Source organism: Rhinatrema bivittatum, chromosome 5, assembly GCF_901001135.1.
Source record: "Rhinatrema bivittatum chromosome 5, aRhiBiv1.1, whole genome shotgun sequence".
Lineage (NCBI taxonomy): Eukaryota > Metazoa > Chordata > Amphibia > Gymnophiona > Rhinatrematidae > Rhinatrema > Rhinatrema bivittatum.
Genome location: NC_042619.1, coordinates 96,525,316 through 96,552,593, shown reverse-complemented (window position 1 = coordinate 96,552,593; position 27,278 = coordinate 96,525,316). Strand labels below are relative to the sequence as shown.

The window sequence follows — 27,278 nt, the reverse complement described above, 5'->3', positions numbered from 1 at the left end:
AATGCATACTTTCAATACAGAGTGCTGCCCTTTGGGCTGGCATCAGCCCCCTATGTCTTCACCAAATGCTTAGCAGTAGTGGCTGCCTACTTCAGGCCCATACCTGGACGACTGGCTGGTTAGGAGCAACTCCCGCTCCAGAGCCTTACAAGCTCTGGCACTGACAGTTCAGACCCTGCAGGCTGTGGGGTTCGTTTTCAACTACCCCAAGTCGCACCTCTGTCGCTCCCTATGCTAAACTTCATAGGCGCCAGGTTGGATGCGGCACAAGCAAAAGCTTTCTTGCCCTAGGATTGAGCAGTTGCTCTCTCCTTGCTGGCCACCCTCATCCACAACAGCGAGAGGGTGTCAGCCCGTCTCCTACTCCACCTGCTGGGCCACATGGTGGCCTCCGTCCATTTGACACCCTTAGCCCACCTCCACATGCGGACCTTTCAGTGGGCCTTGCGGTCTCAGTGGCAGCAAGCATCCCAGGATCTAGAGGCTCTGATCATCAGCAGGGGACGGTGGCTCAGTAAGTACTCCTCCAGTGTCTCTCGGTCTGGATGCTTCTATTTTTTCAGCGCCGGAGTGTCCCTTGAGTGGCAGTGGGTCCTCTGGATTCCCAGGTTTGGAGCAGTATAGTACTATGTTGCGGTTCTTTCACAGAGATGAACTGCCAGCTCTGATTCCCAGACCTTGACCATGCTTGGAGTTCCTGGGGTGGATCCATTCTGAGTCAAAGAGAAATCTTATTTTGGTTTCCTTGTGTAAAGCCTCTTGGTTTTTCCCCATGCTGGGAATCATTCAGGATTTGATTGATCCTGAATGGGGTGCCCCAGAGATTAATTTCAAAGGGGGTCAGCTATTGGAAGGCCTATACCCTCTTTATCCTTGGTGAGAGAACATTTATGGTTTCTGAAGGTAAATTGATTTATTTAAAATAATTTATGGAGGAGGAAGAGAGAGAGAAGGAGATGAATAGCGCTGAAGTCATCCAGAGGTGAGGTGATTACCCGGCCCCAATGGGGCTACATCTGTTATTTACCTACTTCAAATTTTGACGTCATCTGGGTGCAACGCAAGAAGGCCATAAAATTGCCACGCTTGCGGTGCACAGCTGCCGCCAGCGCGTCGCCAAAACCACACACTCGGCCTTGTTTTAATTGTTCCCATTTTCCTCTTACAATAAAAAAAAAAAGCCTTCAACTCTTTAACGCCTTTTAAATTTCATAATAATTGGAACCTTGATTTTGTTAAGTCATTTCTTCTTACTTTTGAAGATCTCTCATCTGAGACCTCCACAGGACAGACCCAAGATGAAGTTTTTGTAAGGGAGGACTGGGAAAATCTTCTCTTTCTTTGGATATTACTTGTGGCAAAAATGCCTCATACAAAGAGGAAAGGGAAAATACGAGTAGAAACCTTAACTACTCCTATAACTACCCCCTCTCAAGTAACAATTGAAGGTTTTTCTCCCCGATCAATAAAAATACCCGGTAGAGCTGTCTGCTAGGGACCCTGGTGAGGAGTGCCGTTGGACCTATTGACATCATTAAGCCCTGGGGCACCTATGACTCCTTCTCCCCCATGCTATGAGCAACCCCTGGAATCGGGTCAGAGCACGCAATGGAATATGCCTGGAGTTTCTGTGCCCATTGAGATGAAACCTGGGAGTGTAGCTGCAAGCGCACAGGATATCAGGGGAAATGGGCTGTTACTACCAACTCCTCCACAACAAAGGAGAGCGATGGTAGGAGAAAATCTAAGCCCTACCCCAATTACCTCTACACCAGAAGGGCAAGGAGGCCTGTCTATGGACCCAGAATTGGGACAAGATCGTCATCAAGAGGGTGCGGTAAGCATTAATATTCCTGTTATGAAGATGGAAAAACCGCAAATTATTACTTGAGACAGTTTGGAAAGCACTTATTTCCTTGGAGTCATCGATTGTGACTTTGTCTACTATTATGACAGAAACGCAACAACATGTTAAGCAAATGGATCCTTTAATAATAACCCATATGGATAAAATAAGTTTATTTATTTATTTATTTAGAAACTTTTATATACCGGTATTAGTGGGGACAACACACCGGTTCACATATTAACAGAAGGCTTGGAAATACATTTCAACAGGGAAAGGAGAACTGGGCGGGGGGTTAACCTGAGTCAGTATGGAAGAATAGATTAAACAACAAGAAATCATAACAAGAAAATAAGTAATCTGGAAACTCAAGTAGCACAACTACAGAAAGTGCAATCGGGACTAGCTCAAGGAGAATTAGCCATTTCAAGAAAGATTGAGATCATAGAAAATGAGTTGAGATATAGAAATCTCTGAATATTGAATTTCCCACATATAAATTTGATCTCACCATATGAACAATTCAAGAAATATATGCTGGAAATTCTATCTATTCTACAAGAGGCGATACCACCTATTGCCAAAATATACTTCTTCAATAAAAAAAAATATAGGAGAAGAAAAAGAGCAATGGAAGACTGTAGAGATTGTTCAATTAAATCTGTTAAATTCCCAATCTTCAGAAGAACAAGTAGAATCACGTGGAACTTTGTTGGTTACATTTGTGTTTCCCTCAGATAGAGATACTGTATTGAGATTATTTCTCAGAAATATAGAAAAGTTATATATGACTCAAAAGATCTGGGTTTATCCGGACATAACTAGAATCACTCAACAGTGTAGGAAGAAATTCTTAGCTATGTGTCAGGAGGCTAGGGCTCTTTGAGCCACAATTATGATTAGATATCCTAGTAAATGTATGTTAACACTAAATAGTATAAGATATGTGTTCTTTGAACCAATGCAATTACTTTCTTTCTTAAATTCACATTTAAAACTTAAATAATTAAGATGCTACCAAACCCATCTTAGATAAGAGTATATATTTTGTTGATACCCTTACATTTGTGTAAATATTGATTTCCTGGATTAAGGAGCTCCTAATATATCATGGGTCTTTCCTGATTTGCTTTTAAAAAAAAAAGTCATATTAATATTACCAGAATAGTTTATTACTATTATATATATAAGATATGAGTTATGATGGTTTTGTTTTGCTTTTACCTTTTCATTGATATGCTTTTTGCTGTCTAAAATTGTTAAAAATGCATAAATATAAAATTAAAAAAAAAAAAATTTATATCCCTCACTCATCAAAGTTCGGGGCGGGTTACAACAAAGCATTCATAATATTTAAACATAAAACAATCCAATATAATAAGATACACAAACATAAAAACGAGTGATGTCATAAATAAAAACATGAAAGTATCATGAGGATTTTCTACAGTATGAGAAGATTATTTGCTATTGCATAGTTCTGGAAATGCTTGATTAAATAAGTAGTATTTTAAGGCTTTTTTGAATTCCTTTGAATTTGACAGAATTCTAAGATTGGCTGGTATTGAATTCCAGAGGATATGTCCTGAGATGGAAAAAGCCCGCTCACATGGTATGACTAGTCTTGTCTTTGGTGAAGGAGTGTGTAATAAAAATTGATTTTTGGACCTTAAATTTCTGACTGGTGTATATAAATGTGTGCGCAGTCTCCAAGCAGACCACTATTCCCATGAAAGGAGGAGCGGCCTTGAAGGATGCTCATGATAGCAAGATTGAGACTATCCTTAATCAGGCGTTCAAAGTTGTGGCAATGTCCTTGCAGATCGTTTCTTGTTGTTCTTTGGTGGCTCGCTCTTGTTTTCTTCTCTCCCAGGAGGTTGATGACTCTGGAGTGAATCCCAGATCAGTTATGAAACCAGCTGCTGCAGGCTGCAAACTGGTCCACACTTCGGCCAGAGGGTTGGCTTCAATTGTGGCAGCCAGGCGACAGTTATGGTTAAGAAATTGGTCTGCTGATGTGACTTCCAAGGCTATTCTCACCAAATTGCCCTTTAATGGCAGAGAGTTGAAGTAACTGACCAGTAAGTGGGGCGAATCTCTGGTTCCTCATTTTCCAGAGGATAAGAGGCAGGCACAGTGCTCCCCTCTTATCAGCGGTTATGCTAGAGGATCCAGGCGTTTTTGCCTTATAGAGGAGCAACTTTCCAGAGGACCCGGCCCCTCGGTAGGTCCTCAGTCCTTTCGACCCTGACAACCCAGATGAGGCACAGGCTCTCCTGACCCTCCCAATGACGGCTTGCCGACCCATCCCTGGGAACAGGAGATAGGGGGGGGTCGAGATCACATTGGATCAGTGGGTCCTGGAAGTGATATGAGAAGGATATCCGATGGAGTTTTTGCAGTATTCCTCGGGATATGTTCATGGTGTTTCTCTGCCACTCCCCACAAAAAGAGCAGGCAGTGAGATTACAATGGCAAGGCTCCTCAGGCTGAGGGCTGTGGTCCCAGTGCCCACGTCCCAAGAAAATATGGGGCATTATTCTGATTTTTTTCGTTGTGCCAAAGGCGGAGGGGTCCTTTTGCCCCATCCTAGATCTCCAAGGCATCAACCGTCATCTGTGAGTAAAGCATTTTCTCATGGCAACCTTGCACTTGGTGATGATGGCCATGCGGTTGGGAGAATTTCTGACCTCACTGGATCTGTCAGAGGCATATCTCCACATTCTCATCCAACTAGAGCATCAATGCTTCCTGCGGTTCGCAGTTTTGGGACACTTCTTCCAGTTTCAGGTGCTGCCCTTTGGTCTGGCCACCACTCCCAGAATCTTTTCCAAGGTAATGGTGGTAGTTGTGGCAGGACGACAAGCTGATGCACCCCAAACCGCTGGAGGAGAGCCGCATGGTAACTCGTAAGGTGATTTGCCTGTTGTGGGAGCTCAGCTGCATGGTGACCCTAGCCAAGAGCAGCCTTCAGCCTTCTAAGTATCTGGAATACCTGGGGGTTCGGTTCCACACACAGCAAGGCAATGTGTTCCTACTGGAAGCTTGAATTCGGAAGTTGCTAGCTTAAATCTATCTGTTGTTGAACAATCTGCATCTGACCGTATGGTCTTACCTGCAGGTACTTTGCTTAATGATGGCAATGCTGGAAGTGGTACCATGGGCGAGGATGCATATGCGTCCTCTTCAGTGCTCCCTGCTGGCTCACTGGAATCTGCAGTCTCAGGACTATTCGATTTGGCTCCACCTGCCGATGGAGGTCTCTTCCCACCTGCAGTGGTGGCTGCAAGCGGATCATCTATGACAGGGAAATTGCTTATCCCCACCAGACTGGCTGGTACTGACAACGGATGCGAGGCTTCCTGGTTGGGGAGCTCACTATCATGAGCTGGAGTGCAGAAGAGTCTCTCTGGAGCATCAATCGACTGGAAGCCATGGCCGTCCGGTTAGCATGTTTGCAGTTCGGCAACAGGCTGCAAGATCGATCAGTCTACATAATGTCGGACAGTGCAATGACCGTGATTTACATTAATTGGCAGGGCGGTACCAAGATTCAGCAAGTGTCACTGGAAATAGATCAACTTATGGAATGGGCAGAGGTACATCTCCAGATGATCTCAGCCTCGCACATTGCAGGCAAAGACAACAACAAAAAGAGTCTGGACCCAGGAGAGTGGGCGTTGTCAGATGAGGTGTTTCAGCTGATTCAGGTTTGCTGGGGTCTCCCACTCCTGGACCTGCTGGGTACTCTGCACACCACAAAGTTCTGTGATTCGTTAGCTGCAGAGATCTGAAGTCATTGGGGATTGATGCCCTAATTCAGGAGTGGCCAGAAGACAAGTTACTATATGCCTTTCTTCCATGGCGCATGTTGGGCAGATTGATTCAAAGAATCAAATGCCACAGGGAGATGGAGATCTTGGTCACTCCAGATTGGCCCAGGAGACTGTGATATGTAGATCTGTGGAGGCTCCTGGTGGATTTGCCTCTTCAGCTTCCAGCGCGCAGGGACCTGTTGCAGCAAGGACCTGTTCTTCATGAAGATCCGTTATAATTTTGTCTTACGGTATGGCCCTTGAAAGGGTTCGTTTGTTGAAATGTGGATACTCTGCAACAGTGATTTCTGCCTTGCTAAGCATTAGAAATTTCTCTACTTCCTTGGCCTATGTGCGAGTTTGGAGGGTGTTTGAGGCCTGGTGTGAGGATCAAGGTGCTTTTCTTTCCTTGGTCAAGGTTCCGCTTATTTTTGAATTTTTTGCACAATGGCTTGAATAAAGGCTTGGCTGTCATCTACTTCAGGAGTCAAGTAAATGATGGATCCTTGTCAGCTTATCCTGAGGTGGCTCGTTTTCTGAAAGGAGTGAAACATCTTCATCCACCTTTGCAGTTTCCGGTGCCCCTATGGAGTCTTAGTTTGGCCTTGGATTTTTTTTGTCAGGCTCTACATTTAAATCACTATGTACTCTGTCTTGTGATTGCTGACTTTGAAAACAGGTGTTACTTGTGGCAATTTGTTCAGCACAGAGGGTTTCCAAACATGTTTGCCTTGTCTTGCCGGGAGCCATTTTTCCAGGTGACTCCAAGGGCAGTACAGCTGCGTACTGTTCCTTCATTTTTACCAAAGGTAGTCACTGAGTTTCGCTTGAATCAGACCATTCCCTGCCATCTGTGGATAAAGAGAGAGAAGCAAAGGAGTATCGTCTATTGCGACCCTTGGATGTCAAGACACATATTGTCTGGAGATTTCCGAGCCTTTGCAGAAGTCGGATCGCTTGTTTGTCCTTCTCGGCAGTACTAGACAGGGAGAGCCAGCCTTGCTGGCTACTATAGCACGATGGATTAAGGAAGTAGTCAAGGCTGTATATATGGATGATGAGAAACCATTACCTAGTCAGGTTCTGGCTCATTCTACTCGGGCTCAGGCAGTGTCATGGGCAGAACATAAGAACATAAGAAATGCCATACTGGGTCAGACCAAGGGTCCATCAAGCCCAGCATCCTGTTTCCAACAGTGGCCAATCCAGGCCATAAGAACCTGGCAAGTACCCAGAAGTTAAATTGTTGTCTCCTATCGACATTTGTCAAGCTGCAACGTTGTCCTCCTTACACACCTTTACCAGGTATTATTGCCTGGATGTTCAGACCCGGGAGGATGCAGCCTTTGCACGTGCGGTTTTGTCTGGACCATGGGCAACCTCCTGCCCTATTCAGAAGTAAGAACATAAGAAGTTGCCATACTGGGTCAGACCAAAGGTCCATCAAGCCCAGCATCCTGTTTCCAACAGTGGCCAATCCAGGCTACAAGTATCTGGCAAGTACCCAAACACTAAGTAGATCCCATACTACTGATGCCAATAATAGCATTGACTATTTCCTAAGTCAACTTGATTAATAGCAGTTAATGGACTTCTCAAAAAACTTATCCAAACCTTTTTTTAAACCCAGCTACACTAACTGCATAACCACATCCTCTGGCAACAAATTCCAGAGCTTAATTGTACATTGAGTGAAAAATAATTTTCTCCTATTACTTTTAAATTTGCTACTTGCTAACTTCATGGAGTGCTCCCTAGTCCTTCTATTATCTGAAAGAGTAAATAACTGATTCACATTTACCCATTCTAGACCTTTCATAATTTTAAAGACCTCTATCATATCCCCCCTCAGCCGTCTCTTCTCCAAGCTGAACAGCCCTAACCTCTTCAGCCTTTCCTCGTAGGAGAGCTGTTCCATCCCCTTTATCATTTTGGTTGCCCTTCTCTGTACCTTCTCCATCTCAACTAAATCTTTTTTGAGATGCAGCAACCAGAATTGTACCAAGTACTCAAAGTACAGTCTCACCATGGAGCAATACAGAGGCCTTATGACATTTTCCGTTTTATTCACCAATCCTTTCATAATAATTCCTAACGTTCTGTTTGTTTTTTTGACTGCCACAGCACACTGAGCTGACAATTTCAATATATCCACTATGATGCCTAGATCTTTTTCTTGGGTGGTAGCTCCTAATATGGAACCTAACATTGTGTAACTTACAGCATGGGTTATTTTTCCCTATATGCATCACCTTGCATGTGTACACATTAAATTTCATCTGCCATTTGGATGCCCAGTCTTCCAGTCTCGCAAAGGCCTCCTGCAATTTATCACAATCCGCTTGTGATTTATCTACTCTGAATAATTTTATATGAATCCAGCTTCCCTCCCTTAGCTGCCGAATGATTGCGTAATGATCATCCTGTGTGCCTACGTGTAGGCTGAGTATTGACATCGTTATCTGTTATTAATCGAGTTTTTTTGCTAGTCTGTCCACAGTTGCTTTTGAATACTGGCAGGCTGAGGTCAGTACAGGGGTTACATCAGCTTGCTCCATCTCTATCTGCTGGTAGAAGTGCATAACCCACGTGTTCTGGATTCATCTGACTGTCCTAAAGAAAAGGAAATTATCAGGTAAGTAGTAATTTCTTATTATAGATTCCAAACTGGTTAAAAGATGGGAAACAGATAGTAGGATTAAATGGTCGGTTTTCACAGTGAAAAAGGTAAACAGTAGAGTGTCTCAGGGATTTGTACTTGGACCAGTGCTTTTTAATATATTTATAAATGATCTGGAAAGGGGTACGACGAGTGAGGTGAACAGATTTGCAGATGACACAAAATTATACAGAGTAGTTAAATCTCAAGCAGATTGTGATAAATTGCAGGAGGACTTTGTGAGACTGGAAGATTGGTCTTGCAAATGGCAGATGAAATTTAATGTGGACAAGTGCAATGTTGCATATAGGAAAGAATAACCCTTTCTGTAGTTATACAATGTTAGGTTCCATCTTAGGAATTACCACCCAGGAAAGAGATCCTAGGTGTCATAGTGGATAATACATTGAAACCCTTGGCTCAGTGTGCTGTGGCATTCAAAATAGCAAACAGAATGTTAGGAATTATTAGGAAGGGAATGGTGAATAAAACGGAAAATGTCATAATGCCTCTGCATTGTTCCATGGTGAGACTGCACCTTGAATGCTGTGTCGCCAGATCTCAAAAAAGATATAGTTACACTAGAGAGAGTGTAGGGAAGGGCAACCAAAATAAGGGGCATGGAATGGCTTCCCTATGAAGAAAGGCTAAAGAAATTAGGATTTTTCAGTTTGGAGCAGAGATGACTGGGGGGGCGGGGGGTATAATAGAGGTCTACAAAATCATGAACGGACTTGAACAGGTTAATGTAAATTGGTTATTTACTCTCTCACATAATAGAAGGGTTAGGGGCACTCCATGAAGTCGGCAAGTAGCTCATTTAAAACAAATTGAAGAGAATTCTTTTTCACTCGGCGCATAGTTAAGCTCTGGAATTCATTGCCAGAGGATGTGGTTGCAGCAGTTAGTGTAACTGGGTTTACAAAAAGATTTGGAAAAGTTCCTAGAGAAAAAAATCCATAAACTGCTATTAAGAAGCAATAGTATCTTGAGATCTATTTAATGTTTAGGTGCTTGCCAGGTTCTTGTGATTTGGGTTGGCCACTGTTGGAAACAGGATACTGGGCTTGATGGACCCTTGATCTGACCCAGTATAGCATATCTTAGTTCAGGATTCAAGTAGGATCTGAATGCATTTTTAGAAGAAAAGGGCATAAACAGATATTAGAGAATAGGTGGGGGACTGAGTTACTAAACAAGTATGTATCTACAGGAAGCACTTAGATGAACTTTGTTTTAGGTCTGTTTGGGGTTGTTAATACTGGAGCCACTGTGGGGAAACAAAATGCTGGGCTAGATGGACCATTGATCTGATCCAGCTAGGATCGAATACCAATGGGTCTTATGTACTAATTTCTGGCCTTTACTGGTAGTACAGTAAACACAACATAATTCTTGTTTCATATCTGGTCAAACAAGAAATAGGAAACATCTCGCAAATGATGAGCTGTTGTACTTTAGTGAGGTTCAGATTCTTAAGTATTTAGGAACAGATGCATGTACAATTTACTATTTGTGCCCCTATGTAAACCATTGTGACGGTAATATACTGAATGACGGTATAGAAAAGATTTTAAATAAAATTAATTCATATTTAAGCACATATCCGACTGAATTCTATCCTGCTAATAAATTAGCTAGAATTCTGCTGGATATTATGGTCGTTCCGGGGATGTAACTAGGAGGAGTTGTTAGCCAGCTAAGTTAACCAGCTAACTCTGATATTCAGAGTTAGCTGGATGACTTAGCCTGTTAAGTCTGGTCGAACCAAAGAGCTATTTTAAAATTAGCCACCTAACTTTAAGAAAGCTAGCTATATTCAATATACCTCCAAAGTTAGCTGGATAAGTTTATGGACCTCAGTATTTTTACCATACTGTAGAGCAGGGTTCCCGTGTCTGGAGCCAGATCCGGCCTGTTGAGCTTGTTTTACTGACCTGCCATGCTTTAGTTTTCTGTCATGGCTGTATCTGGCCCGTGCAGAAGTTTATTTTCTTTTTTTTTTTTTTTTAATGATTGGTGGCAGAAGAAAAGCTGGGGAGGGGAGTGCCCAGCCCCCACTAACATGAGAAGAGATATGCAGACTGGCCTCTGAGGAAAGTCACTAGTTGGGAGGCCAGGCCCCGTCAATGTGAGAGGAAGCTGCAGGACCGGCCCCGGAGGAAAGATGCTGGCAGGGAGGCCAAGCCTTGCCAGTGTGTGAAGTGGAGGAACTTGCCCCAGAAGATAGATAATGATTGAAGTGAATGGAGGGGATAGAAGGGGAGGGCAGGGTGAAAGGGAGTGCATGAGAGGGATTGAGATAAAATGGGTTGGAAGGGTCAGGAAGGGGAGGGCTTGAATAAGCAGGAAGGGAAAGGGAGTGACTGAAAGGAGTAGAAGGGAAGGGAGAGAGGAGAGGGGTGAGAGGGAGTGGAAGGGGTTTTAGTGATCTGACAAGGGGGGGAGAAAATGAGTGGGATGGGAAGGGTGAATTAGAGGGAAGGGATTAAATGAGGAGTGAAAGTGACATGACAAAAGTAGGGAGGGAAGGGAAAAGGGCGGAGAAAGGGGTGAGTGAGAAGAGAGTCACTGAGGGGGGGGGAGAGTTGAGAGGAAAGGGAGGGGAACGAAGTAAATAAAAGGGGTGAGGGAATGAGGGGGAAGGAAGGGGAGTAGGATGACTTGTGGGAAGGGAGGAATGTAAATAAGATGAGGGGACAGGTATGCCACACAGACACATGCATGCACCATTGGGGGCAGATGCAGGAGAAGGGGAAGCTAGGTTACAAGTTTGCTAGCGATGCAGTAGGGTTACCAACTTCCAAGAAATCTAGACGTCCATATTCAGAAGCATTTAGACAGGTAATTCAGAAGTTATCCAGCTAATTTAATATTTAGACACTTAGCCAGCTATAAATTAGCAGGCTAACAAGTTAGCCGGCTAAGGGGGTAATTTTCCAAAGCGATCGCACGTGAAAAGGGACTTTTTGCACGCGAAAAGTCTCTTTTCGTGTGCGATCGCTAAATGGAGGCGGAGTCGGGGCGGCGTCAAGACCGGAACAGGTGGAGTCAGGGCGGCACCAGGACGGACGCCGCACAGACAGCGAAAAGGTAAGAACCCTTTTCGTTGCCAATTTCGCACCCAATAGCTCACCTTTTATGATGGTGCTATTGGGTGCGAAAGCTGGCAACCACTGCACCGCAGAGGTGCGATCGCTGCCGGCTTTTACAGGCCCGACCCCCTCTTCGCCCCCCTGTACCGCGCGATTCAAAGAGCCCGGCGGTATTAGTGAATCTAGGCCTAAGTTAGGGACATTCCAGGAGCGTAACTGGAAGGAGTTGTTAGCTGGCTAACAGGCCAATACAGTAAAGTGCGGCCGCAGTTACCCTGCTTCTAACCCGCTTTCTACTCACAATTTGGCCGCGTTAGTCCAACCCATGATTCACTATCCCCTTTAACCCATCCTTACCGCCTCTTTAAATCAACGGGTAACCCTTTCCGCCCGCGGCATGTATATGAGATGTAAACGATCGGATTAGCTATTCCCTCCCATACAGTAACGCGCGGCCCAATTATCGCTTTTTAAACCTGCAGTTTTGCTGCGCGTTTAACCTGCTAATTTACCGCCTACCCCTACCCCTGCGTTAGTGTGGAGCGTCAGGCAAGCCGAGATGAAATTTCACGGGCCACGGAGCAGCCCCAGCCAGCCCCGCTTCATTGCCTGATCCCCTAACTTCCCGGGACAAGACCGAGCAAACTTTCCGCCAGCCCCCGCTCACCTGTCCTGGCCGCGTCCATCTCCCGCGCTGACAGCTCCAGAGCAGCCCCAGCCAGCCCCGCTTCACTGCCTGACCCCCTAACTCCCCGGGACAAGACCAAGCAAACTTTCCACCAGCCCCCGCTCACCTGCCCTGGCCACGTCCATGGATGCCGATCTCCCACGTTGACAGCTCCTGAGCAGCCCCAGGGGCTGACTGACCCCCTAACTCCTCCCCCTCCAGGACTCCTTCCTCTCAACAGGCCAGGCCAACCTCTCCCTGAGCCCCCGCCATCCCCTGACTCCCCCCCCCCCCCCCCCCAACTCCTCCCAAACTTTCCGCCAGCCCCCGCTCACCTGCCCTCGCTCACCTGCCCTGGCCGCGTCCATCTCCTGCGCTGACAGCTCCGGAGCAACCCCAGTCCTCTCTCCCCTCCTCCCGGGGGCAGCCGGCGGCGGCGAGAGCAGCTTCGGCAGCCCGGGGCGGATCGGGCGCTCCCCATGGCTCCCTATTTTCTAAAAGGTAATGCGTGCACGCCGTGACCTCAGACGTCCAGCCGGGCGTTCAGGTCACGGCGTGCAATGTCCGAGGTCACGGCGTGCACGTATTACCTTTTAGAAAATAGGGAGCCATGGGGAGCGCCCAATCCGCCCCGGGCTGCCAAAGCCGCTCTCGCCGCCGCCGGCTGCCCCCGGGAGGAGGGGAGAGAGGACTGGGGCTGCTCCGGAGCTGTCAGCGCAGGAGATGAACGCGGCCAGGGCAGGTGAGCGGGGACTGGCGGAAAGTTTGGGGGGCAGTCAGGGGGGGAGTCAGGGGGTGGCTGGGGCTCAGGGAGGGGATGGCCTGGCCTGTTGAGAGGAAGGAGTCCTAGAGGGGGAGGACTTAGGGGGTCAGTTAAGGGGGTCAGTCAGCCCTTCTCCTGTATCCACTTCCTGGTACCTTTCATTTCAAATGTCATTTGAAATGACAGGTACCAGCGCACCCAGGATACTGTATAGGCACTGTATAAGCGCCTGTACAGTAAAATGGATTGCGCTTCATGGGCGCGCGTTGGACACGGCTAGTATTTGCATGCAATTTTAATACAGTATTGAGCGGTAGGTAATCCGGACTGTACGTGCGGCAAACGCGGGTGCGCCCGGCACTAACGCACCTCCTCCTACCACTCCTTACTGTATCAGCCTGTAAGTTAATCTACTAACTCCAGTATTCAAAGTTGGCCTTCTAACTTAGGCCTAGATTTATTAAGCTGCAAAATCACAGGTCAAACAGCATGTAACGCACATTAAATGCTGTTTTATCGTGTGATATCACCTTATCACAGCACTATCACACGATATAACAAAATATTTTCTTCCTCTATGAAAATAAGCTGCTTTGCATGCAGTTGCATGTACAAAATTGCCTAATAAATGCAAAGCAACTTTTGAGTAGGCAATATAATGCTAATAAAATAACATGGCTGACATTGGAAAAAAAAATCAGCCCTGTTATTTTATTGCATTTGAAAGAGGTGTAGTTAATTTCCAAAAGGAGCGTCGGCTGTTAACACGGGTCCCCCGATTTTCCCGTGGGAAATTTAAAGGGCCAAGGTGCCCGATACACCTCTACCCAAAGACCAAAAATTGTTGATTCTATTGTCTACTGAGGCAGCACTGGCCACCCCCCTCCCCGAAATGAAAAATAAAAAAAATGCTACATGAACAGCTACAATCATTTCCCTTCCCTGCCTCAATGACATAGGATAGCCCCCCACACTCCTGGCCCATCCTACCTCCCTTTCCAAAGATGATAAAACCCCTGATATCTAGTGTCCCCCACCCCAAAAAACAGTACCCTGGTGGTCTGGGGGCAGTGGACCCCCCTCCCCAGTTCCTCCAATAGGCATTTTCGATAACCAGCTAGGGGCCCAGAGTGCTGACCTGACCTTTCCCCTATTACATAATGGAGTAAGGTCATGTGATAGGAGAAAGGTCAGGTCAGCGCCATTTTGAAAAATAGCGCTGCCCTGGGCCTCCACTTGGTTATCGAAGATACCTATTTAAGTTACTGTGGGTTAGGAAGTTGGGGTAAGGAATCCACCTGCCCCCCAGACCACAGGGTACTATTTTATGGGGTGGGGTGGGGGGACACTAGGCACCATGGATCTTATTCTTTGGAAGGGGGTAGGGATGGGCTAGAACGGAGTGGGTGGAGCTATCCTGTATCAATGGGGCTTTTTTGCCTTGAAGTGGCCATCGCCATTCATGTGACTCTTCTTTATTTTTCATTTTGGGGGGGCGGGCTAGTGCCATCTCAGTAGGTGAGGGGGTGGGAGGTTGACATTGACCACCAGAGTGAGTTTTTTCCTTTGGTGGAGGCCATTTTTTTGGGTCGCTTGCTCTTTAACCAATGATGGCCCCGTGATAATTTGTCAGAAAGGGGCTAAATATCATAGGGGCACTCCCTCACAATATTTGGCCCCTCCCATGCTAAACTACCACAGTTTAATAAATCACCACCTCAGTCAGCTGTCTGGTTGGGCCAAAGAGCTGTCCTAAAGTTAATCGGCAGATTTTAAGATAGCTGGCTGTATTCATTAGTGCAGCTGCACTATTGAATATACCTCCAAAGTTAGCTAGATAGGTTTATCTGTCTTTCTTTGCTATCCAGACAGTGACTGAATATGGATCTCCTAAATCTGCACGTTATCTGCCATATCCCCTGAAAACCCTGTCTTCTCCCTTCCCCAAACCCCGCCCAGTCTCCGCAAACTCTAATGGGACTCATCCTCTCCCCAACCCCTCTCCTCCTCTCAGCAAACCTCAAACTCTGAAGGTGACCTCCCCCTTAGACTCCTAGCCCTCTTGGTGATTTGAAATTTCTTATATAGCCCTTCCCTTGAAAAGTTTGGGGATCCCTGTTCTAGAGTAAAGGTAGAGGACCTCCAACTAGGTCTGGTTTGAGACTGTTCACAATATTCATCAGGCGTGTTCGTGTATATTTGATCTGTAAATCAGATTTATTGCATAGCTTTGTTATCCAGAAAGCACCCCTTGAGGACCATGGTTGAACATCTCTGCTCTACAATGTCTGCTGTCTGGAGCTGAGTGAGGCTAATGCACTTATTTTAGAAAACCCATGGCATTGATTCTGTCAGTCATGGAAAATATTTTAGACATCAGTGAGTTAATTAATTTAAGCCTGTTTGTTTTTGCCATTAAGCAACAGCATTTTGTGTCTACCTGTAAGATCACTTCAAAAAGCCCATCACTTCTTGGCCTTTATCAAAGATTAAGGTCTGAGCCTACCAGTACAAGGTTCTTCCATTCGGTCTTTCCTCTGCCCCCAGGGTCTTCACCAAATGTGTGACGGTGGCGCACCTTCGTTGTCAGGGGGTGCAAATATTTCCCTATCTGGACGATTGGCTCCTAGTAGCACCCAATCAGACACTCCTATGAGACAATCTTCTTCGAACTATTTCTTGCCTAGACAATCTAGGCCTCCTAATCAATTACGAAAAATCAAATCTAGAACCCCCTCAAACCTTACAATTCATAGGAGCCTACATCGACACGATTCAAGACAAGGCTTTCCTTCCTCACCTGAGAAGCATTAGTTCTATGCACACTGTCTTCAGTTCTACTTCACAGTACAATCGTTCCTGCTCACCAAATCCTAACCATTCTAGGACACATAGCAGCATCCATTTATGTAGTTCCTCATACGCACCTACATATGCGTCGCCTACAGTGGGGTCTGAAGGGCCAATGGACCCAGTTTCTACATCCATTGTCGACTCCCATAATCTTGACCAACAATATGAAGAAAGACCTGCAATGGTGGCTACTCTCTTCGACATTACTAGTGGGCTCACCTCTATGACACCTTTCACTCAGCTATACTTCAGTATATAAAAGAATATAAATAAATAAATAAAATAAAAAATAAATAATACTTACCTCAGACGCATCCCCCAAGGGATGGGGGGCTCACCTAGACCAGTTACAGACACAGGGACTATGGACCACATGCGAATGTACACTGCACATAAACCTGGAACTCAAAGCAGTAAAAAATGCCCTTCCAGCTTTCGAAGACTCCCTACAAGAGAAAATAGTAATGATTCACACAGACAACCAAGTTACAATGTTCTACATAAACAGAGGAGGAGGATCCGGTTCTTGGAACCTCTGCAAGGAAGCATTTCAGATACTGGAGAGGGCTCACCAACGATCCATCTCTCTTCAAGAGACTTATCTGCCTGGAATTCACAATTCCAGAGCAGACAAACTCAGCAGAATATTTCATCCCCATGAATGGGAACTGGATCGAAAGGTGGCTCAACACATATTCTCCGTTTGGGGCCTTCCTTCCAGCTACCTCTTCGCGACAGAAAGCAACAGGAAACTAGACAACTTCTGCTCAGTTTACCCTAGCCCACTCAGACTCACTCCAGACGCTTTTCTCGTAAGCTGGTCTCACAACCTACTGTATGCGTTCCCTCCAATACCACTCATCTCTCGCACGATTCAGAGATGCATCAAAGACCAAGCGGATCTGATCCTAATCGCGCCAGCATGGCCAAGACAACCATGCACAGCTACCTACTGCACCTATCAATCCGCAACCCAATTCCCCTGGCAGCAGCCCTCAGTTTCTTACCCAGGACAACAGATCTCTGCTACATCCTCTTCACTCCTCCCTGCACCTCACGGCATGGAGATTGAGAGGCTCATATACCAGCACTTAGATATTTCTCCTGCTCTTCTAGTCATTACTGTCCTCGAGAAAGCTGTTGACCAGACTCAATTACCAAAGAAAATAGTCACGTTACACATCCTGATACTCAACCATGGGTATGGACCCACTAACTTGTCCACCTGAACACCTTCTCTCCTACCTCCATCTTCTCTACAATGAAGGCCTCGCTACCTCCTCACTTGAGTTCATTTAAGCGTATCTGGTATCCAGATTCATGAAGGGAGTGTTACGCCTACGTCCACCTTTACAAAAACCACCGGTGCCGTGGGATATTAATATAATCCTCAAACAACTGATGCTTCCACCCTTTGAACCATTAGACACTTGTCACCTTCGATACCGCTCATGGAAGGTGCTTTTCCTGATTGCTTTAACTTCAGCAAGACGAGTTAGTGAACTTCAAGCCTTGGTTCACTACCCTACTTATCTTCAATTTCACCTTGACAAAGTGTGACCCTACACACTCACTCTAAATTTCTACCAAAGGTGATTTCCAGTTTCCATATTAACCAGACCATCACCTTACCCACCTTCCATCCAAAACCTCATGCAACTGACAATGAGAGAAAACGCCATACTCTAGACTGTAAGCGTGCGCTTGCCTACTACAAACAGCGCACCCATTCACCCAACAGACCCTCACAACTGTTTCTTTCGTTCAGTCCGAACGCACAAGGACATCCAGTGACAAAGAGAATTTTATACACGTGGATATCAAAAAAGATCACAAACGCTATCTGCGACTCCAAAAGCACATCAAGTGCGCGCGGTGGCAGCCTCAGTGGCCCATCTCCATGAAGTACCTCTCATAGACATCAGTAAAGTGGCAACATGGTCATCGCTACACACTTTCTCATCCCATTACTGTTTAGACAAACTGGAGATGATGCACTCATGGGACGGTCTATCCTACAAAAGAGCACATGTTCCTCATATACAAGGCCTTCATATGAACTGTCCACCAATACCTCCCATATTGAGAAAAATATACAAACTTCACACACATCAACTGCTCAATACGTCAGCTGGGGACTCCCAGACAGCATGGCTAATTCAGCTGCTTATCTACATGAAAAGAGCAAGTTTGCTTACCGTAAACGGTGTTTTCCATAGATAGCAGATGAATTAGCCATGCTGACCCGCCCACCTCCCCGGACAGTTCAGGCATACATAACCACTTGCTTTGATACTGACTGAGGAGCCTCAGGCAAACCCGAGGCAACACAAGAGGGAGCACCTAGCTGAAAGACTTTTCTAGACTTAGAGAGCTCCGCCACCTAGTGGCACGGAAGACGTACCCAGACAGCATGGCTAATTCAGCTCCTATCTATGGAAAACACCGTTTACGGTAAGCAAACTTGCTCTTTTGGTTGTCTTTAAATAATGGCAGAATTCTATTAACAATTTCCAGTAAATACAAGGATATTTTATAATGACAGTAAAGCACTTGAGACAAAGCATTTTGGGGGGATTACAACACTTTTCGGGTGGCTGAATAATTTCTTAGAAATGTATTATCAGTTCTGCACTTTTTACATTATCAGTGACTGTGCAGACTTCTTTGATTTTTTAAATGTCTTTTGGAGAATCAGTGGTGAATGTTAATAGAATTGCATCTTTTTTTTTCCTTTCTTTGCCTGATCTGAGCCCTTCTCATAGTTTTCATTCTTGATGTTCAGCTGAGATGAATATGAAGAAATAAGGGTCAAAAACAAATTGTAAGGGATACCTCCACAACCCATATCTGTGATCATATGGGTTGTGGAGGTAGCTGTATCTTAATTATAGTTAACTGATGACAATCAATCTTGATATTACTTCTGTGCAGTCTCTGACCTGGGCACATATTTAACTAATAAACATCAACCCTATCACCCAAGATATGGCAATGCATAGACAGAAGAGCAGTGAGGAAAAGACAAGATGTACATTTTTTGAATAAGTACCGGTACTTTCCTCCTCTTTTGGGCCTCCAGCTTAGTTGGAACCAATGCTGGGATCCTGGTGCCATGAGCCGCCTTTTTCAACTTTACAGGGATGTTCCCCCTTATCTTAGAATTCCCTTCTCACTCCCAATATACCTAGTCTGATCAGGCTGTGACAGTCTTCAGCCATGCCCCAGAACTCTCTCCAGAACCCTATAATCATGGGTGCTGAATCCAGCTATTAGATGTCACTCTTAAGTGATGACCTCAACTCTACCCCTCCCCCCAGGGGCTAAATCTTCCTCCATGGCATCTCCAACCCCAGTCAATCCAAGGAGTGCAGGACCAGATTCTGGGATCTTCCAAATGGCAGTGCACAGCACTTCCACCAAGCCAGCCTGACAAGGTACACTTTTACTTGACTGGTGATTGCAGTCTAATTTAAAAAGGATGAAATAATCAATTTCACTTTGAAAAAGGTAGAAAGTAGTTTCTATATGTTATTGGTCTAAACGTGAGTGTGCCCTTTTATCTGACCAAGGCAACAAGGTAAAAGTCTGGTTAACTCTTTTCCGAGACTGGAAGAAAAGGACATTTTTCATAGCTCTGAAAATATTCATACTATCCATCACACTTGTTTTCTTACAACTGATTGAGCCATTTGTGTTACACACATAGTCCCTGAGTCTAAGAAAACATTTATCCAGGGATGTTTCCAATAGACTCTCTAGATTTCTTATGTTCATTAAGTGTACTTTCTAATTCCTTGATCTTGCCAGGAATTTCCTGAAATTGGGCATTGATTTCCACAAGTGATGTCGGGTTCCTATCTCCACGGTTTAAATGAGGACAAGCCCTGGGTCTTCTCCATGGCCCCAGAGAGGGAGAGCACCTTGGGCCCAATGGATTCACATGTACATAAGGCTCTTTAACTCCCGGTGCAGCTTCCTTGGAGATGCTATAGGCTGGGTTGGAATTAGAGCACTCTTTTAGCACGGAGGATCAGACTCCACCTCCATTGTCTACTCATGAAGATTTTCTCGGCTATCCAAATCTAACAACTTAAGATCTTTAGGCAAGGCATTACTTTGTTCCATCACCTAAATTAGCACATTTAAATGCAGTTAGGGAAAGGGCTCTCTCCCTAGTTGGGCCAAAACTTTGGAACTCTCTTCCACTTAACATACGATTAGAGGCTAGTATACAACCATTTAAGAAACAACTAAAAACATGGTTGTTCGAGCAAGCTTTCAACAAGGTAGAATGACATCTTCTTAGCGACTCCTCCTGGATATTTAGGCTAGATAAAAAAGGTATTTATAATTTTAATTCTCTTAAATGATGTTACCAGTAGCTATGATATTTTATGAATATAATGTATTTTATTATTTTGTAATTTACAGTATAGAATATCATTATGAGATTTTAGTAATTTTATAGGGTTTTATTTGGTGTCTAATTTTGTTGTCTTTTGGGACAAAGTATTAATGGCTTGTCCCCAAATTTGGATGTAAACCGACGTGAAATGCACACAATATGTTAGGTATATAAAAATGCCTAAATAAATTAACTCCTTCAGATATGTCATATGGCGGAGTGGGGTTGGAACTTGCTGAGATGAGTGCTAGAAATATCAGGCTACAGCTGTCAGCAGAAGGAGGAGGGAGATCTATCATAGGGGGAAAACTAATGGGATAATATATGGGAGCTACAGAGAAGGTAGTACGTTCTTCAGTGTTTGGAAAGACTGCTGGTTTGGTAAGATTCATTGCTATCAGTTTGGAGAGGATTCTGGAAGCCATAGTTGCTATGGAGAACTCTCTGACTGGACAGTTTGTAGTTATTATCTGCCCAATTTCAGGAAATTCCTGCCAAGATTATGGACTTAGTACACTTAATGAACATAAGAAATCTATAGAATCTATGGGTTCAGATATTTGGACAATTCAAGATAATGTTCATTCCGCATTTAAGGATAATTCCTTGATTCATAATAAAATGGAGAGACTGGAAAACATTATTAGAAGTTGGACTTTGTAGTTCCTACATTTTCCCAACATGGCAACATTTCCACCATTGACTTAGCTTAAGTGCTGTTTTGTAAAATGCCTCAAGATGCCTGAAAATGCTTGTCCACCAGTCTCTAGAGCAATGGTTCCCAACCTTTTTTGTTTTGGGACACACCTGGCACAGGGGTCACTTTGTTGTGGTACACCATCCACTTCTCCATCATCACTTTCTCTACTCTACTCTTCCTTCTCCCCCATCTCTTGGCATCATCGCCTTTTCCCTTCCCCAGCATCATAATCATGCTTCTCCCCTGGTATAATCATCATCTTCCTTTCCCTATCCCCCGCCCACACCCTTGGCATCATCATCTTCCTTCTCCCACCATCTCTTCCCCCTCCCTTGTGTTATCATCACCTTCCCTTTCCCTCACTCCTTGATATCAGCATCACCTTCTCTTTCCACCTCCTCAACCCTGGAATCATTATCACCACCTTCCCTTTCCTTCTACCTCTCTCTCCCCCACTCACTAGCATCATCACCTTCCTTCTCCCAACAACCCCCATCATCACCATCTTCCCTCTCCCACCCCCTCTTCTCCCACCCATGCCTCATCACCTTCCCCCTCCCTCGATTCCCAGACATCACCACCACCTCTTCCCCACCCGCTTGCATCATCATCACTTCCCTCTCCCTCACCCCTTGGCAATATCAACTTCCCTGTGCTTCCACCCCTCTTCCTCCATCCCCTGGCATCATCAATTTTCCTCTTTCCATCCCCTGGCATCATTGCTTTCTCTTCTCTCTCCCTCCACTCCCCATGCCAATCACCTTTTCTTCCCTTTCTCTTCACCCCCTGGCATCACTTATCTTCTCCATCACTTCCTGGTATTATCATCTTCCCTCTCCCTAACCCCCGACATCATCACCTTCTTTCTCTTTACATTCCTTCACCCTCATTGACATCATCAATCTTCTGTCTCCCCTACCCCTTGGCATCACCTTCCCTCAACCTCACTCCCTGGCATCATCATCACCTTTTCTCTCCTTCCACCTTTCCTTCCCACCTCCTTGAATCATCATCATCATCTTCCCTCTTCCACCATCCTTCTCCCCCAACCCTGGCAACACTTTCTCTTCTCTCACCCCACACACCCTGTGGGGTGAGAGAAGAGAAACACACCTCTGTTCCAAGTTTCATAACCTTGTTCTATGTAATGCCTTTTGGCAATTTTCATGTTCTGTTTCAATGTAAACCGATGTGATCTTTATTTCATATAGGAACACCGGTATATAAAAATCTAAAAATAAATAAATAAATAAATATTAAACTGTCCCTTTCTCCATTCCACTCTCAGTCCTTGAACAGCAAAAGTCTGGGAACAGGCTTACCGAGTGCTGCTTCTTCCTCCTTTGCCAGTTTCCCTCTGCAATCTGACCTGCAGAGCCCTGTGCAGTTTCTGTAGCCGGGGAGAGCTAGCAGGGGGGAAAAGCAAGAGCAGCCTCTGATAAATGCTCTCCCACGCCCCCTACTGGCGGGAGGACATCCTGCAGGCCAGAAGGGAAACAGGAAATGAGACTGCAGTCGCAGCACACCTGTACTTCAGCCATGGCACACTAGTGTGCTGCAGCACACTGGTTGGGAAACACTGAGCTAGAGCATATTATATTCTATCTTTTATCAAAAAGGAAGGTCAGCCTGGAGCTTTACAGATTTCCTTTGATGTCTTTTGTTTTACTGATGATCTTGAAAAGGCAGAGGAGGAAGTCACTTTGATTTCTACCTTAATTGTGAAATTTGTGCTCAAACCAGACAGACACCAGGATATAAAGCTTTGTTTTTTTAAATTCTAAAATTTGTATTTTCCTGCATGTGGCTAAGACCATAGAAAGGAAGAGAGAGCAATTTTTTCTGATGTGTCCCCTAGTGTTGCAGCTTGGGGATACGTCTTGGTTAAACTGGCCTTGTAAGTATCAAGCAATTGCCCATGTCTTCCAAGACCTTCCTAAATGAACTGCTTTTTTGAGTGCCTGTTTAACTACTTTTGCTGAAGAATCTGCAGTTTCTTCTCCTCTGATATCTCACATTTAACTGTCATCCTTGTATAGGGGCCTGTGTTAGAATCCTTGAGGCCTTAGTATCTTGTTTCCTATTGTAATCTTTATTCCCCAGTTGTTTTTCCATTGTACACTCCCTCATAAATTGTGGATTGGTGGTTGTAGCAAAGTTATTTGCATATCTTATCTGTGTGTATTTTTTTTTCTTTTTTTTCTGCTTGCTATGGTTTTTCCAAAACAAATATATTTTTGTCTTTGCTTCATGAAATTTCAATACAATAAATAAAATGTACCTAATCTGGAATAGAATTTGGATTTTCTGTATAGAAGTACAAAATTTAAAGTTATCGGGCTTACTATAAAAAAGAAATCCCTCCTTTATTTGTTTTTGTAACTGCATTGGTTCTTAGCAGCTTGTTTTGACTTTTTAAATTAGTTTTACTCTGTAGACATTCATTTCCACTTTAAAAAGGACATCTAATCCTAGGGGGAAAGTGTGTGAATCCCTATAATCTAATATGCAGTAATACTTCTATATATATAACTTCCTTTGGTTGGTACAATGAAAGCTATCACAACCACCAAATTAGGTTCAGCCATGAAGGCTTCTTTAGACACTCCTTAGGGAGCAGCATGGGGTAAAGTATGTACAGGCGGGGGGGGGGGGGGGAAACCACATCAAAGAGATCAGTGTCTCCCTACCTCTGGTATTTTAATTCTAACTTACCATTTCCTATATACTAGATCTGTCTAGGCAATTTAACCATTTCTGTCTCTAGTATCAAATAAGAGATGATGCTGTTCTGAGCCAAACCCGAACCTTTCTTTCTATTTTCAGATTGGGAAGAGGAGCAGGTCAGCAGTCCAAATATTTTACGGCTTATTTATCAAGGACGGTTTCTACATGGCAATGTGACACTAGGAGGTAATGAAACAACACGTGACTGGAACTATTTTCCACAACACTGTTTGCACATCAGATCCAAAACGTTATCCAGTTCAGAAAGCTTGTGCTCATGAAATAGCTGTCTTAGTGGCAGGCTGTACCACCATGTATTTATTGGGGTCCTGAAATGGATGTCTTAAACCAAAGTGAAGATATCTTTCTTTAGTTGGGGACAAATCTTCTAGCAAATGAGATAACTAAACATTAAAAGACCAGTAAAACTTTTTAAACATTTTTCAATCCATGCTTTAAATAGAGAGATCCCCAGTTGTGTGATATGGTTTGCAAGTGGCATTTCTAATCTTACACAGTTGTTGTTCGGAGGATGCTGTAATGTTTTGGATGGTGAAACAAAATTGAGACTTTCAGTATTCTCAACAGGCATGAGTGTGGCAAGACAAGACATGCCACCTAATGACCATATGAACATATTATTTGGTAAATAGAAATAGTGAAATACATCTTTAAAAACTTAGAATCCTAAATACATTGAAATAAATTAGTATTTTTTTAAATTATTGTTTTTCACTTGATGATAATATAGTCCAATCCATAACACTACGTTCAGTGTTTTGTTTAAAAATGAAAATGTACTGTATGTACATACAATAATATGACAACCTAGTGATTATGAAAGCCACCTGCTAGAAAAGACAGGCTATAGCAGTTTAAGACACAGCAAATGCTGTCTGACTGCCATTTTCTGCCACCTTGGCTTACCTTAGCAGATAGATCTTGTTGGAATTCAGAGCTGCTGGGCTAATGTTGCTGTTTCTTTTTATGAAACCTGATGTACCTGAAGATCTGGTTTTACAGAGCAGTAGGCCACTGTGTAGTTTGTCATCCTTTGATTCAGTACAATGTACCACATATCTACTCTATATGAATTAAATATTCCTATTCATAAAAACACATGGTCGTGCAGGCTTTTAGCTGCCTTACATTACAGGGACGCAACTTATTGGACTTTATTATAATTTTTAGTCTTGAAAATCTGTAAAAATGTTGTATAGCAATTGTGTTAATCAGCTAAATAATACCATGTTACAGCTTGTTGCACAAATTAGTCCTGGGGGAATTCTGCGCTACTGTGCAATACAGAATTTGCGCAGAATTCTCCCTTCCCATAGATTTCCTCCCTCGCCTCGCAGAATCGCAGATTTCCTCGCTCGCCTAGCATAGCAGTCTCGGCTACACTGCTGCCAAGACTGCTATGCTAGCATGCTCGCCTGCCGGAAGAGGAAGCATCACCGGAAGCACCCAGAGTCATCGCGGCACGGGTAAGGTTTGCGCAGAGGCAAAGCGCCACGGGCGAGGTTAGCAAGCTCCACCGCGCGAAGGCCAGGACCATACATTCGGTGAGCGAGGAGAGGGGCAGAGAGTGTTTCTAGTGGGGGCTCCAGATATGAGGGGAAAGCAGGTGAATGGGGACAGGAGCAGAGGTCAAGGGAGGATTCATATTTAAATTTGTTCTGGGCCAGGGGTCTGCAGCCTTTGACATGTGTGCTGTGGCACAGGTCAGCTGAGTGGACTCTGACTCTCCCGCAGAGGTTGCATTTAACCAGAAATAATCTCCTTCTGCGCGAGACCAGCCCCACAGCAGCTGGAGATGTTTGGTTAAATGCAGCTCCTGCTGCTGCATGTGAGGCTTGGAGCTAGCTTCCCGATTCAGTAGCAGCAGAGGTCATTGTCTGCTCAGCTGTCCAGCGCTGTGCCTTGCCATGGGTTGCTGCCTCTGGCTTAGAGCAGGTGGAGATATGAATCCTCTTTTGACCTCTACTTCTGTTCCTGTTTACCTCCTCTCACGCCACCCCCACTGTGCTTGAAAGAGAGAGAGGACCCAGAGGCTGTCAGCCGACCTCATCCTGCTGATGGCTGAAAAAGAGGCCCAGGCCCTGAGAGTATATGTGTGAGCCCGTGTATTTGTTGTAAGCTGGTGAGGGTGGGTAGGTGTCTGCCTGGGAACCTGTGTATGTGTGTGGGGGTGGGGGAGAATGTGTGTGGGTGTGTGAGAGAGTTGTCTGAGGGGAGACAGAAAGTGTGTGACAGATGGTATGTGAGAGAAAGCATATGACAATTTGCTAAAAATATTGTTATTTTGACAATTTTGCAGAATTTAGAAAATGTGCGCAGAATTTTAAATTTTTTGGTGCAGAATTTTCAGTTTTTTTGCGCATAATTCTTCCAGGAGTAACAAATGAAAAAATGCAGAATGTGAATGAGGCAAAAAGTGTTTTCTCTAACATATGATTGCATAGTTTTGTGACAAATGTAAAAGGCCTGCCTTTTGATTTAGTAAAGCCCACTTAGCACAGGTTTGAAACTTATGAGCAATATCACCATGGTGAGAGCCTCAGTTCTTGTTAGTGTCTGTTCACTTGCCTCTCATATGTTTTCAGTGCCCACTTCCAACTCTCACACACATATGAGTTGAGACCCTGAAAAGCTAAGACATAAATACTGATTTTGAAAGGTAAGGCTCTTTTTTAGGTTAGAGAATTTGAATTTTGGTAAGATACTGTGTATTCTGGGTGAAGGAAGGGGAAGTTTATGGAGAGGAGGGTTCCTGCATTCTGGGTGTATAATTAGAGTTATTCATATTTTGCATCTTTATTGAGACTACAAAGCAAAGTATGTAAGCGCTTTATAGTGCAAGCCATTGCTTTGCTTGCCAGTTATTTAATATATTTCTAATTATACATGAAGAGTCTGGTAATCCTGTTTTGCAATATATGTCAGGAGATGGTAAGAATTGTAACAGAATCCATGATCATTTATGATGATTCTTGGATTTTGTTACCTCTTTGTAGGCTGTCTTCCATGTTGCCAGAATTCTCTTCAATCGCCCATGCTCTGAAATCAACAGTTCAGCTTCCTTTCTCTTCCACTCCAAATGCAACAGCAAAGTACTGAAATTCCAGTTTTCCTTAGAACAAAGAGCCTTGCCTCTAAAACAATCTTCATCTTACCTGCTTCAGTTCATATATTTGTAAACTGAATGTGTGAGTGGTGGGTGATAATGTTAATGCCAGTCACAAGCTTCAAGCATGTACTAATTGAACTGTCTTTCAGTATGGTCCCATGTGTCTAGTATATCCTGTGAGCTTTTAGGTGTATGAGTATGGTTCATCTCTGCCCTCTTGTGGCAAACGGTTATAGAGTACTTAAAAATTGTCCATGGTTATACAATATATTACAGCCTTTGCTGACATTAGCAATACTTGTAGTTTCTCCTAGGAGAAGAAGGATGACAGTCCTCACACATGGGTGGCGGCATTGGATGGAGCAAGGCATGGAAAACTTAAGTCAAAGTTTCTAGAACTTTGACTAGACACACTGAGCATGCCCAACACACCCTAATCCACAGGGCCTCGCAGAGTCCCTCTTTAGTATCTCTCTTTCCGTGGAGCTAGCGCATCGCAGTTTCTGAACTCGTGTTATCTTCTAACGTTTTGGAAAACTTTCACTGATTTTTTTCGGTGTGTTTCACAGTTTTTTCTCGATTGCGGATCCCTTTCGGCTCCCTCTTGCTTCCAGT

At 44.4% G+C, this 27,278-nt stretch overlaps 1 protein-coding gene across 2 annotated transcripts in view; it reads left to right on the top strand.

The window, feature by feature from the left end:
- UBL3 (ubiquitin like 3) overlaps positions 1-27,278 on the top strand; it is a 258,473-nt gene that overhangs the window by 203,710 nt on the left and 27,485 nt on the right. For both annotated transcript variants that reach the window (XM_029602622.1, XM_029602621.1), the window contains exon 3: positions 23,633-23,719. In XM_029602622.1, coding sequence (XP_029458482.1) covers positions 23,633-23,719 — 87 coding nt within the window. The remainder of the gene's footprint in view (positions 1-23,632; positions 23,720-27,278) is intronic.